The 14,846-nt window shown below is 42.6% G+C and overlaps 1 protein-coding gene across 1 annotated transcript in view; it reads left to right on the forward strand.

The window, feature by feature from the left end:
• Positions 1 to 14,846, forward strand: part of LOC128647590 (PC-esterase domain-containing protein 1A-like) — a 175,068-nt gene that overhangs the window by 108,701 nt on the left and 51,521 nt on the right. The window contains exons 4-5 of the mRNA XM_053700345.1: positions 657 to 891; positions 12,975 to 13,160. Of these exons, the coding sequence (XP_053556320.1) occupies positions 657 to 891; positions 12,975 to 13,160 (421 nt within the window). The remainder of the gene's footprint in view (positions 1 to 656; positions 892 to 12,974; positions 13,161 to 14,846) is intronic.

Below are 14,846 nucleotides of genomic sequence, written 5' to 3' on the forward strand. Positions count from 1 at the left end.
CAAAGCTCATGGACTCTTGCTAATTACATGAAAGAAAACATAATTTATGTAAGAACTTACCTGATAAATTCATTTCTTTCATATTAGCAAGAGTCCATGAGGCCCACCCTTTTTTGTGGTGGTTATGATTTTTTGTATAAAGCACCATTATTCCAATTCCTTATTTTGATGCTTTCGCTCCTTTCTTATCACCCCACTTCTTGGCTATTCGTTAAACTGAATTGTGGGTGTGGTGAGGGGTGTATTTGTAGGCATTTTGAGGTTTGGGAAACTTTGCCCCTCCTGGTAGGAATGTATATCCCATACGTCACTAGCTCATGGACTCTTTCTAATATGAAAGAAATTAATTTATCAGGTAAGTTCTTACATAAATTATGTTATATATATATATATATATATGTATATATATGTATGATATTGATATTAATGTGTGTGTGACAGCGCACATGGACAATCTGTGAGTCCTCTCCTCCTGTCTCATTGTTCTCAAAACAGCATCAGCCTTCAATACTGCTCCTTACACATCTGCCCTGTCTTCTCTGCAAAAGCCACACCACAGTTTGAAAACTGCCACTCTAGTACTGGTAGCTTCCTGATCTGCTGGTTTTATTTGTCACCCAAAATTACATTTTGTACCCATCTTGTGTCAATTTCAGAAATGCAACCTACGTTGGGATATCGTTGAGGGCAACTTCTACAGCGCTACCTTGGCAGACCTATACAAGATGGATGTTTTAGACTTTCATTACCACTTCCGGGTCGACCTGAGACACCGTTGCAGAGATGCCATACACTGGAATCAGGTGGCACACCGCAAGTTTACTCAAATCCTGCTAACTCATATTGCATGTGCCTGGCGGGTGGAGGTGCCTGATACCAAACGCATAGAAGGTGAGCGTGCATATCTGACGTTGATATCAGTGGTGCGTGTGTTTATAGCTAGAATAATTATAAAATCACTATTATGACCTTGAAGCTCAGTCGTACACTTTAAGAAATTTGTCAGACTTCATTAGCTATCAGCTGTGAAATTGCAGAGAGAATGTAATGTTTTAAGTTAGGAGACAGCTCAGTAGAACTGTCCAGGGGATAACCCTGATGGATAACAAATCCCTGAGGCAATGCTGCACGACCCTGTAATTAAACACACATTGAGCTGGGCAGCTGTATGCTCTAAAGCTGCTACAGAGATTTACCTTTAAACACTATGGCCTAGATTTAGAGTTTGGCGGTAGCCGTGAAAACCAGCGTTAGAGGCTCCTAACGCTGGTTTTAGGCTACCGCCGGTATTTGGAGTCAGTCAGGAAAGGGTCTAACGCTCACTTTGCAGCCGCGACTTTTCCATACCGCAGATCCCCTTACGTCAATTGCGTATCCTATCTTTTCAATGGGATCTTTCTAACTCCGGTATTTAGAGTCGTGTCTGAAGTGAGCGTTAGAAATCTAACGACAAAACTCCAGCCGCAGAAAAAAGTCAGTAGTTAAGAGCTTTCTGGGCTAACGCCGGTTCATAAAGCTCTTAACTACTGTGCTCTAAAGTACACTAACACTCCCTTAAGATGTTGTTCCTTCCGCGGCTCACCTACCTATTTAGATGCCTCCCAATCAGAATTCCCACCCACCTTCTGCTACAATTTCAAAGCGAGTGTACTAAATTTATTTGGCAGAACAAAACCCCCAGAATAGCTCATAAAACTTTTCAGTTCCCAGTCCAGTTGGGGGGGCTGGCCTCCCCATCCATAGTAAAATACTATGAGGGAGCCATGCTCACGCACATCTCTCAGTGGGGAGTACTCCACTCCCGAGATAGGTGTAGAGACATCGAACAAGCCTCTCTACCCTTCAATATTTACTTGAAGGACCTAATTTGGACCCCGGCTCATAGCCGTAGAACCCTGAATATACACAATTCTGTAGTCGTGGAGTGCCTGGCTGTTTGGGATAAGATTCGGCACCGCAAGCTGATTGCGCCACACCCTTCACCGATTACTTCTATTCCAGGCCTCTTTACAGGCCTCCCTGAAACGCACCCCAATACGTGGGCTAGGTTGGGGGTGAAGCAAGTTTCAGACTTCTGGTCTGAGTCCAGCGGGGATGGTTATTTCTCTTTGTCTAAGGACAGACCTGGTGAAGATATTCCGTCCTATCTCCACTTCGAACTTACCAGGATTAAAAGTTTCCTCTCTAGCTGGGGTTTTTCCCCCTCCACTTCACGCCAGCTTACCCCATGGGAGTCTGTGTAGAGGGGGGGGCGAAGACTTCACAAGCCTCTATCGAGACATTACTGTCTCCTGGAGGATACGATGCCTCCAGACCTGGCTCCACATTTACGTAAGTGGGATACTATCCTTCACACCCAAATCTCGGCTAACGCTTGGCAGGGATCCCTCACCCTAACCAAAAAATCACTGCATTGTGTGACAATGTTCGAAACACACTATAAAGTTATTTCCCAATGGTATCTGGTCCCAGTGCGGCTATCTAAAATGTTTCTGACGTCTTCTCCACAATGCTGGAGGGACTGCGGCTCCCATGGAAGCATGCTCCACATTTGGTGGGAGTGTCCTAGGTTGTCACCTCTATGGAACGTATGCTTCCGCACTCTGTCTGCTCTCAAGATCCACCTACCTAAAAGCCCAGTCACAGCGCTTCTACACCTAAACTTGCAAGTCCTTCATAAACAGATTTTTTGTGTTTATCTCCTGTCATCAGTTAAAACTAATATTGCTAGATGCTGGAAGAAGGCTTCTCCCCCTAGTTGGCCTGATGTTCTTAGAACTATGGCCTACTTACATTCCATGGAAAGAGACATATTCTATAGTCTTGAAAAAAGTGACCTTTTCTCCAACATAGGTGTGTCCGGTCCACGGCGTCATCCTTACTTGTGGGATATTCTCTTCCCCAACAGGAAATGGCAAAGAGCCCAGCAAAGCTGGTCACATGATCCCTCCTAGGCTCCGCCTACCCCAGTCATTCTCTTTGCCGTTGTACAGGCAACATCTCCACGGAGATGGCTTAGAGTTTTTTAGTGTTTAACTGTAGTTTTTCATTATTCAATCAAGAGTTTGTTATTTTCAAATAGTGCTGGTACGTACTATTTACTCAGAAACAGAAAAGAGATGAAGAATTCTGTTTGTATGAGGAAAATGATTTTAGCAACCGTAACTAAAATCCATGGCTGTTCCACACAGGACTGTTGAGAGCATTAACTTCAGTTGGGGGAACAGTTTGCAGTCCTTTGCTGCTTGAGGTATGACACATTCTAACAAGACGATGTAATGCTGGAAGCTGTCATTTTCCCTATGGGATCCGGTAAGCCATGTTTATTACGATTGTAAATAAGGGCTTCACAAGGGCTTATTTAGACTGTAGACATTTTTTGGGCTAAATCGATTGATATTAACACTTATTTAGCCTTGAGGAATCATTTATTCTGGGTATTTTGATATAATTATATCGGCAGGCACTGTTTTAGACACCTTATTCTTTAGGGGCTTTCCCAAAGCATAGGCAGAGTCTCATTTTCGCGCCGGTGTTGCGCACTTGTTTTTGAGAGGCATGGCATGCAGTCGCATGTGTGAGGAGCTGTGATACTGATAAAAGACTTCTGAAGGCATCATTTGGTATCGTATTCCCCTTGGGTTTGGTTGGGTCTCAGCAAAGCAGATACCAGGGACTGTAAAGGGGTTAAAGCTTAAAACGGCTCCGGTTCCGTTATTTTAAGGGTTAAAGCTTCCAAAATTGGTGTGCAATATTTTCAAGACTTTAAGACACTGTGGTGAAAGTTTGGTGAATTTTGAACAATTCCTTCATGTTTTTTCGCAATTGCAGTAATAAAGTGTGTTCAGTTTAAAATTTAAAGTGACAGTAACGGTTTTATTTCAAAACGTTTTTTGTACTTTCTTATCAAGTTTATGCCTGTTTAACATGTCTGAACTACCAGATAGACTGTGTTCTGAATGTGGGGAAGCCAGAATTCCTATTCATTTAAATAAATGTGATTTATGTGATAATGACAATGATGCCCAAGATGATTCCTCAAGTGAGGGGAGTAAGCATGGTACTGCATCATTCCCTCCTTCGTCTACACGAGTCTTGCCCACTCAGGAGGCCCCTAGTACATCTAGCGCGCCAATACTCCTTACTATGCAACAATTAACGGCTGTAATGGATAATTCTGTCAAAAACATTTTAGCCAAAATGAACCCTTGTCAGCGTAAGCGTGGATGCTCTGTTTTAGTTACTGAAGAGCATGACGACGCTGATATTAATATCTCTGAAGGGCCCCTAACCCAATCTGAGGGAGCCAGGGAGGTTTTGTCTGAGGGAGAAATTACTGATTTAGGGAACATTTCTCAGCAGGCTGAATCTGATGTGATTACTTTTAAATTTAAATTGGAACATCTCCGCATTTTGCTTAAGGAGGTATTATCCACTCTGGATGATTGTGAAAATTTGGTCATCCCAGAGAAACTATGTAAAATGGACAAGTTCCTAGAGGTGCCGGGGCTCCCAGAAGCTTTTCCTATACCCAAGCGGGTGGCGGACATTGTTAATAAAGAATGGGAAAGGCCCGGTATTCCTTTCGTCCCTCCCCCCATATTTAAAAAATTGTTTCCTATGGTCGACCCCAGAAAGGACTTATGGCAGTCAGTCCCCAAGGTCGAGGGAGCGGTTTCTACTTTAAACAAACGCACCACTATTCCCATAGAGGATAGTTGTGCTTTCAAAGATCCTATGGATAAAAAATTAGAAGGTTTGCTTAAAAAGATGTTTGTTCAGCAGGGTTACCTTCTACAACCCATTTCATGCATTGTCCCTGTCACTACAGCCGCATATTTCTGGTTTGATGAACTGATTAAGGTGCTCGATTGTGACTCTCCTCCTTATGAGGAGATTATGGACAGAGTCAATGCTCTCAAATTGGCTAATTCTTTCACTCTAGACGCCTCTTTGCAATTGGCTAAGTTAGCGGCTAAGAATTCTGGGTTTGCTATTGTGGCGCGCAGAGCGCTTTGGTTGAAATCTTGGTCGGCTGATGCGTCTTCCAAGAACAAGCTACTAAACATTCCTTTCAAGGGGAAAACGCTGTTTGGTCCTGACTTGAAAGAGATTATCTCTGATATCACTGGGGGTAAGGGCCATGCCCTTCCTCAGGATCGGCCTTTCAAGGCAAAAAATAGACCTAAATTTTCGTCCCTTTCGTAAAAACGGACCAGCCCAAGGTGCTACGTCCTCTAAGCAAGAGGGTAATACTTCTCAGGCCAAGCCAGCTTGGAGACCAATGCAAGGCTGGAACAAGGGAAAGCAGGCAAAGAAACCTGCCACTGCTACCAAGACAGCATGAAATATCGGCCCCCGATCCGGGACCGGATCTGGTGGGGGGCAGACTCTCTCTCTTCGCTCAGGCTTGGGCAAGAGATGTTCTGGATCCTTGGGCGCTAGAAATAGTCTCCCAGGGTTATCTTCTGGAATTCAAGGGACTTCCCCCAAGGGGAAGGTTCCACAGGTCTCAGTTGTCTTCAGACCACATAAAAAGACAGGCGTTCTTACATTGTGTAGAAGACCTGTTAAAAATGGGAGTGATTCATCCTGTTCCATTGAGAGAACAAGGGATGGGGTTCTACTCCAATCTGTTCATAGTTCCCAAAAAAGAGGGAACGTTCAGACCAATCCTAGATCTCAAGATCTTAAACAAATTTCTCAAGGTCCCATCTTTCAAGATGGAAACCATTCGAACTATCCTTCCTTCCATCCAGGAAGGTCAATTCATGACCACGGTGGATTTAAAGGATGCGTATCTACATATTCCTATCCACAAGGAACATCATCGGTTCCTAAGGTTTGCATTCCTGGACAAACATTACCAGTTCGTGGCGCTTCCTTTCGGATTAGCCACTGCTCCAAGGATTTTCACAAAGGTACTAGGGTCCCTTCTAGCTGTGCTAAGACCAAGGGGCATTGCAGTTGTACCTTACCTGGACGACATTCTGATTCAAGCGTCGTCCCTCCCTCGAGCAAAGGCTCACACGGACATCGTCCTGGCCTTTCTCAGATCGCACGGCTGGAAAGTGAACGTGGAAAAGAGTTCTCTATCCCCGTCAACAAGGGTTCCCTTCTTGGGAACAATTATAGACTCCTCAGAAATGAGGATTTTTCTAACAGAGGCCAGAAAGACAAAGCTTCTGGACTCTTGTCGAATACTTCATTCCGTTCCTCTTCCTTCCGTAGCTCAGTGCATGGAAGTGATCGGGTTGATGGTAGCGACAATGGACATAGTTCCTTTTGCGCGCATTCATCTAAGACCATTACAACTGTGCATGCTCAGTCAGTGGAATGGGGACTATACAGACTTGTCTCCAAAGATACAAGTAAATCAGAGGACCAGAGACTCACTCCGTTGGTGGCTGTCCCTGGACAACCTGTCACGAGGGATGACATTCCACAGACCAGAGTGGGTCATTGTCACGACCGACGCCAGTCTGATGGGCTGGGGCGCGGTCTGGGGATCCCTGAAAGCTCAGGGTCTTTGGTCTCGGGAAGAATCTCTTCTACCGATAAATATTCTGGAACTGAGAGCGATATTCAATGCTCTCAAGGCTTGGCCTCAGCTAGCGAGGACCAAGTTCATACGGTTTCAATCAGACAACATGACGACTGTTGCGTACATCAACCATCAGGGGGGAACAAGGAGTTCCCTAGCGATGGAAGAAGTGACCAAGATTATTCTATGGGCGGAGTCTCACTCCTGCCACCTGTCTGCTATCCACATCCCGGGAGTGGAAAATTGGGAAGCGGATTTTCTGAGTCGTCAGACATTGCATCCGGGGGAGTGGGAACTCCATCCGGAAATCTTTGCCCAAGTCACTCAACTTTGGGGCATTCCAGACATGGATCTGATGGCCTCTCGTCAGAACTTCAAAGTTCCTTGCTACGGGTCCAGATCCAGGGATCCCAAGGCGGCTCTAGTGGATGCACTAGTAGCACCTTGGACCTTCAAACTAGCTTATGTGTTCCCGCCGTTTCCTCTCATCCCCAGGCTGGTAGCCAGGATCAATCAGGAGAGGGCGTCGGTGATCTTGATAGCTCCTGCGTGGCCACGCAGGACTTGGTATGCAGATCTGGTGAATATGTCATCGGCTCCACCTTGGAAGCTACCTTTGAGACGAGACCTTCTTGTTCAGGGTCCGTTCGAACATCCGAATCTGGTTTCACTCCAGCTGACTGCTTGGAGATTGAACGCTTGATTTTATCGAAGCGAGGTTTCTCAGATTCTGTTATCGATACTCTTGTTCAGGCCAGAAAGCCTGTAACTAGAAAGATTTACCATAAAATTTGGAAAAAATATATCTGTTGGTGTGAATCTAAAGGATTCCCTTGGGACAAGGTTAAGATTCCTAGGATTCTATCCTTCCTTCAAGAAGGATTGGAAAAAGGATTATCGGCAAGTTCCCTGAAGGGACAGATTTCTGCCTTGTCGGTGTTACTTCACAAAAAACTGGCAGCTGTGCCAGATGTTCAAGCCTTTGTTCAGGCTCTGGTTAGAATCAAGCCTGTTTACAAACCTTTGACTCCTCCTTGGAGTCTCAATCTAGTTCTTTCAGTTCTTCAGGGGGTTCCGTTTGAACCCTTACATTCCGTTGATATTAAGTTATTATCTTGGAAAGTTTTGTTTTTAGTTGCAATTTCTTCTGCTAGAAGAGTTTCAGAATTATCTGCTCTGCAGTGTTCTCCTCCTTATCTGGTGTTCCATGCAGATAAGGTGGTTTTACGTACTAAACCTGGTTTTCTTCCAAAAGTTGTTTCTAACAAAAACATTAACCAGGAGATTATCGTACCTTCTCTGTGTCCGAAACCAGTTTCAAAGAAGGAACGCTTGTTGCACAATTTGGATGTTGTTCGCGCTCTAAAATTCTATTTAGATGCTACAAAGGATTTTAGACAAACATCTTCCCTGTTTGTTGTTTATTCAGGTAAAAGGAGAGGTCAAAAAGCAACTTCTACCTCTCTCTCTTTTTGGATTAAAAGCATCATCAGATTGGCTTACGAGACTGCCGGACGGCAGCCTCCCGAAAGAATCACGGCTCATTCCACTAGGGCTGTGGCTTCCACATGGGCCTTCAAGAACGAGGCTTCTGTTGATCAGATATGTAGGGCAGCGACTTGGTCTTCACTGCACACTTTTACCAAATTTTACAAGTTTGATACTTTTGCTTCTTCTGAGGCTATTTTTGGGAGAAAGGTTTTGCAAGCCGTGGTGCCTTCCATTTAGGTGACCTGATTTGCTCCCTCCCTTCATCCGTGTCCTAAAGCTTTGGTATTGGTTCCCACAAGTAAGGATGACGCCGTGGACCGGACACACCTATGTTGGAGAAAACAGAATTTATGTTTACCTGATAAATTTCTTTCTCCAACGGTGTGTCCGGTCCACGGCCCGCCCTGGTTTTTTAATCAGGTCTGATAATTTATTTTCTTTAACTACAGTCACCACGGTACCATATGGTTTCTCCTATGCTATTATTCCTCCTTAACGTCGGTCGAATGACTGGGGTAGGCGGAGCCTAGGAGGGATCATGTGACCAGCTTTGCTGGGCTCTTTGCCATTTCCTGTTGGGGAAGAGAATATCCCACAAGTAAGGATGACGCCGTGGACCGGACACACCGTTGGAGAAAGAAATTTATCAGGTAAACATAAATTCTGTTTTTGAGATGGTTTGGGCTGACTGGACGGACACACATGACACCACATGGCTTCCCCAGGTTAGGGTTTAAGGATACACACTTCGTCTGCCTCAGACAATTCTAGATAGGATCCCACCTCCCCCCCCCCTCCCACATTGATGAGCCCCCCTTCCCTCCCATCCTCTTTTGATAATTTCTTATAAATGTACCTACTTCTACCTCTGATACTTTGATATTTCAGATGTATTTTTTCTTTTTTTTTTCTTTTTGCGTTGTTCTACTCAAGCACTTTTTGATAAGTTATGTATTACATTGTGTAGGGGCCCTGCGAGTCCCCAATGACTGTTACATTCTGTTTAAATAAATAAAAATTATTTAAAATAAAGTACACTAACACCCATAAACTACCTATGTACCCCTAAACCGAGGTCCCCCCACATCGCCGCCACTCGATTAAATTTTTTTAACCCCTAATCTGCCGACCGCCACCTACGTTATCCTTATGTACCCCTAATCTGCTGCCCCTAACACCGCCGACCCCTATATTATATTTATTAACCCCTAACCTGCCCCCCACAACGTCGCCGCCAGCTACCTACAATAATTAATCCCTAATCTGCTGACCGCAAAGCGCCGCTACTTACGTTATCCTTATGTACCCCTAATCTGCTGCCCCTAACACCGCCGACCCCTATATTATATTTATTAATCCCAAATCTGCCCCCCACAACGTCGCCTCCACCTGCCTACACTTATTAACCCCTAATCTGCCGAGCGGACCGCACCGCTATTATAATAAAGTTATTAACCCCTAATCCGCCTCACTAACCCTATAATAAATAGTATTAACCCCTAATCTGCCCTCCCTAACATCGCCGACACCTAAATTCAAACATTAACCCCTAATCTGCCGACTGGAGCTCACCGCTATTCTAATAAATGTATTAACCCCTAAAGCTAAGTCTAACCCTAACACCCCCCTAAATTAAATATAATTTAAATCTAACGAAATTAATTAACTCTTATTAAATAAATTATTCCTATTTAAATCTAAATACTTACCTGTAAAATAAATCCTAATATAGCTACAATATAAATTATATTTATATTATAGCTATTTTAGGATTTATATTTATTTTACAGGTAACTTTGTATTTATTTTAACCAGGTACAATAGCTATTAAATAGTTAAGAACTATTTAATAGCTAAAATAGTTAAAATAATTACAAAATTACCTGTAAAATAAATCCTAACCTAAGTTACAATTAAACAGCCAATCAGATTGAGCTCGCATTCTATTGGCTGATCGGAACAGCCAATAGAATGCAAGCTCAATCTGATTGGCTGATCGGATCAGCCAATCGGATTGAACTTGATTCTGATTGGCTGATTCCATCAGCCAATCAGAATATTCCTACCTTAATTCCGATTGGCTGATAGAATCCTATCAGCCAATCGGAATTCGAGGGACGCCATCTTGGATGACGTCCCTTAAAGGAGCCTTCATTCGTCGGTAGTCCGTCGGGCCAGCAGGATGTTCCGCGTCGGAGGTCTGCAAGATGGATCCGGAAGAAAGAAGATTGAAGATGCCGTTGATAGAAGACTTCAGCCGGATCATGGACCTCTTCAGCTCCCGCTTGGATGAAGACTTCAGCCGGATCATGGAGATCTTCAGCCCCCCGCTTGGGCTTGGATCAAGACATCGGAGGAGCTCTTCTGGATCGATCGGTGAACCTGGTATGGTGAAGATAAGGTAGGAAGATCTTCAGGGGCTTAGTGTTAGGTTTATTTAAGGGGGGTTTGGGTTAGATTAGGGGTATGTGGGTGGTGGGTTGTAATGTTGGGGGGGGGGGTATTGTATGTGTTTTTTTTACAGGCAAAAGAGCTGAATTCTTTGGGGCATGCCCCGCAAAGGGCCCTGTTCAGGGCTGGTAAGGTAAAAGAGCTTTGAACTTTAGTAATTTAGAATAGGGTAGGGCATTTTTTTATTTTGGGGGGCTTTGTTATTTTATTAGGGGGCTTAGAGTAGGTGTAATAAGTTTAAAATTGTTGTAATATTTTTCTGATGTTTGTAAATATTTTTTTATTTTTTGTACTTTAGTTAGTTTATTTCATTGTAGTTATTTGTAGATATTGTATTTAATTAATTTATTGATAGTGTAGTGTTAGGTTTAATTGTAGATAATTGTAGGTAGTTTATTTAATTTATTTATTGATAGTGTAGTGTTAGGTTTAATTGTAACTTAGGTTAGGATTTATTTTACAGGTAATTTTGTAATTATTTTAACTATTTTAGCTATTAAATAGTTCTTAACTATTTAATAGCTATTGTACCTGGTTAAAATAAATACAAAGTTACCTGTAAAATAAATATAAATCCTAAAATAGCTATAATATAAATATAATTTATATTGTAGCTATATTAGGATTTATTTTACAGGTAAGTATTTAGCTTTAAATAGGAATAATTTATTTAATAAGAGTTAATTAATTTCGTTAGATTTAAATTATATTTAATTTAGGGGGGTGTTAGTGTTAGACTTAGCTTTAGGGGTTAATACATTTATTAGAATAGCGGTGAGCTCCAGTCGGCAGATTAGGGGTTAATGTTTGAAGTTAGATGTCGGCGATGTTAGGGAGGGCAGATTAGGGGTTAATACTATTTATTATAGGGTTAGTGAGGCGGATTAGGGGTTAATAACTTTATTATAATAGCGGTGCGGTCCGCTCGGCAGATTAGGGGTTAATAAGTGTAGGCAGGTGGAGGCGACGTTGTGGGGAGCAGATTAGGGGTTAATAAATATAATATAGGGGTCTGCGGTGTTAGGGGCAGCAGATTAGGGGTACATATGGATAATGTAAGTAGCGGCGGTTTACGGAGCGGCAGATTAGGGGTTAATAATAATATGCAGGTGTCAGCGATAGCGGGGGCGGCAGAATAGGGGTTAATAAGTGTAAGGTTAGGGGTGTTTAGACTCGGGGTACATGTTAGAGTGTTAGGTGCAGACGTAGGAAGTGTTTCCCCATAGGAAACAATGGGGCTCCGTTAGGAGCTGAACGCGGCTTTTTTGCAGGTGTTAGGTTTTTTTTCAGCTCAAACAGCCCCATTGTTTCCTATGGGGGAATCGTGCACGAGCACGTTTTTTAAGCTGGCCGCGTCCGTAAGCAACTCTGGTATCGAGAGTTGCAGTGGCGTTAAATATGCCTGTACGCTCCCTTTTTGGAGCCTAACGCAGCCATTCTGTGAACTCTCAATACCAGAGGTATTTAAAAGGTGCGGCCAGAAAAAAAGCCAGCGTTAGCTACGCGGGTCGTTACCGACAAAACTCTAAATCTAGGCCTTTGACTCCTGTGGCCAGTCGATTGCATGCCCATAATGACACATGGGAAGAATCTTCTGAAATATGTTTGACACTTAATAGTTTTTAAACATTATTTTCATTGCCTGGTTTATATGTGTCCCTAATTGTCCTCAACAGGAGGAAAACATAACTTTTAACATGAAGGCACATTTTACTTTATAAAAATTCAGTGGAAGATAGAAAACCAGCAATTTCCAGTTAAAATACAGGAAAAGGGGACAACATAAATAATGAAAGTATATTGCAAATTTTATAATTAAATCTCATACTGTTACATATTTGCCTGGTTGTTCATTGGCTAAGTAGAACTCCCACTGCTTTATTGATCAACAGTAATACACCTCACAAACTTTTTTTTCTTTTTCTTTTCCCAGTGCAAGGAACAAACTACTCCATTTTTAAATGTCATCTCTTAGTTGCAAGGGAAAAAATACTTTTGTGTTTCCTTAATAGCAGAAGTATAAGCATGTAGAAAATATTAACTTACTCCTAATGCTTTCAAAGAGGTGGAATTGTTCATTGTAACTAAACATTTAGTGACAGCACTCCATAGCCCTGCAGTTACATTTCATGTTATAAACTCCTTTTCTGTAATGCGTATCATAGGGCACTGAAAGTCCTAAACGTATATTTAATGTGCACAAAGAGCAAAAGTAAAGTCTCCACACACCACATCCCCCAAACCATGTATACCATGATAAGCAAAATCATTGTTTGCAATAGCAATGCACATTGTTTGTTTGTGCTAAACCACCTGAAGGGATGGGAAGAAGAAGGCTGTTCCCTCTTCTACTGCTCATCTGTGAACTGGAACGCACATTCATAATATGTAGGGTTGAGTTTGGTTTGCATGAGTTATAAGTACTGTTTTGTTTTTCATTTCAAGCCGTTGTGTTAATCAAATTACCATCTCCCACAATCTTGCTTAGGTTGTAATTTCGAAGGTGTTCCACCTCGTATGGTCAGATGGAATAAAGACAATGCCTGTCCTTACAAGAATCCTAGAATGAATGAAAGAAGGGGTTGTTACTGGGATGCCAATCCGACCAGTGCAGAACTTTGTTTGTTGGGCGCTATGTCCGCGTGTGTGGAGAGACCGCTGCATTCAGTAATCGGTATGTCTTTATTTTTCTTATATTGCCTTTGAAAGTTTCTAGTGCATGTTATTGGGTTGTTTCCCTTAAATATTTGTGAATAGAAGATTCGTCCAGAATGTAAATCTCACTCTCCAGGAAGAGTTAAGTTAACAATGATTATAAAAGCTATATAAAAGCTTTTACTTTATCCTATTTTTATATATGCTATCCCATTGATGTTCTACTTGAGAATGAGAGAAAACAGAGGGACGCCTCATGTGTAGAACCACCAAATAGATATATAGGCATGGTGTTCTGAATGAGCCAGATGGATACTCACATATCAGATCACCCTAATGTGCTGATAGATACAGGCTGATATACTTAGGGGTTTATCAGCTCACCCATTCCAGAGGATCCCCATGTTCTGCAAATAGAAAATAAAGCAAAATAGCACTACATGTGCAGATCAACCAGAGTAAAATGGCAAGTATTTAATGATGCCAAAATGGTACTCACATTTTAAACAAACACACCTATGTGCTGGTAGAAAGAAACTGATAGATTTCAAGGGGCGTATCAGCTCACCCACTCCGGGTTCTCCCAATGGTCAGGATGCAAACGCAGGACAAAGCTAGTATTTGTGTTCCAATCAGTATTTAAGTGAACACAAGCAAGTATAGTTTTCCCAATAAACTTGAATTTTTAAAAAAATATGTTTATTTAAAAACAATATAATATAGTAGAGAACCATTATTATTATCAGGTATTTGTAGAGCGCCAACAGATTCCGCAGCGCTGCCATATCAACCAACGTATTTGTTTCCAGTGATGTTGCAGGTGGTAGGTTCTCTGGTCAGCTGCTGGGACCCCAAAGACATGGGTATCCACTATCCAGGGGAAAGTTTCAAAGGTATACATAGGCTGCATAGAATGGAAAAGTATGGTGAGCTGAGTGATGGGGAGTTATGAGCCAATTCGGCCAGGGGTAGTACTTGTAGCCAGTCTTTAGTCTGACCATTACTTTGCGGGTGGTAGACAGAAGAAAGGGAAATAGATACCCCTAGGTTTTGGCAAACGGCTCTCCAGAATTTGGATATAAACTGTGTTCCTCTGTCTGACACATGGTTACTGGGCCAAACCATGTATGCGTACCACTTGAGAGATAACGTAGCCATCTTTGAGAGGCGGTCCACTATCACCCATACAACAGTATGACCTTCGGGGGAGGGAAGATCTTTGATGTAGTCCATGCTCAGACGGGTCCAAGGTTGTTTTGTAACCTTTAGAGGGGTTAGTAACCCACATTCATTAGAGCGAGGTGTCTTATTGGCTGCGCATAAGTGACAGGCTGTTGTATAGTCTTCAGCATCTTAGGTCATATCAGGCCACTATACGTGAGACTTTCATTGTTGCAGAGTTCTTTCTATACCAGGGTGTCCAGACAATTTACTATCATGGGCCCACTGGAGAATCTGGTTTCTGAGACGTGGTGGGACGAATAGTTTATTTAGAAGGACCTGTAGGTCTCGTGGGCACCAGGCTCTGGGCAGACTGTAAACGGTGAAGAAGAGAAGTGGATAGACTGGCTATTATATTTTGTGAAGGAATTTTAAAGTCAGCAGTTTGATCCTTAAAATCAGTGAACTGTCGAGGCAGGGTGTCTGCTTTCTTGTTTCTTTTCTTTTTAAAGATACGATGAGTCCACAGATTTCATCCTTACTT

This window comes from Bombina bombina, chromosome 2, assembly GCF_027579735.1.
Source record: "Bombina bombina isolate aBomBom1 chromosome 2, aBomBom1.pri, whole genome shotgun sequence".
In the NCBI taxonomy this organism is placed as follows: domain Eukaryota; kingdom Metazoa; phylum Chordata; class Amphibia; order Anura; family Bombinatoridae; genus Bombina; species Bombina bombina.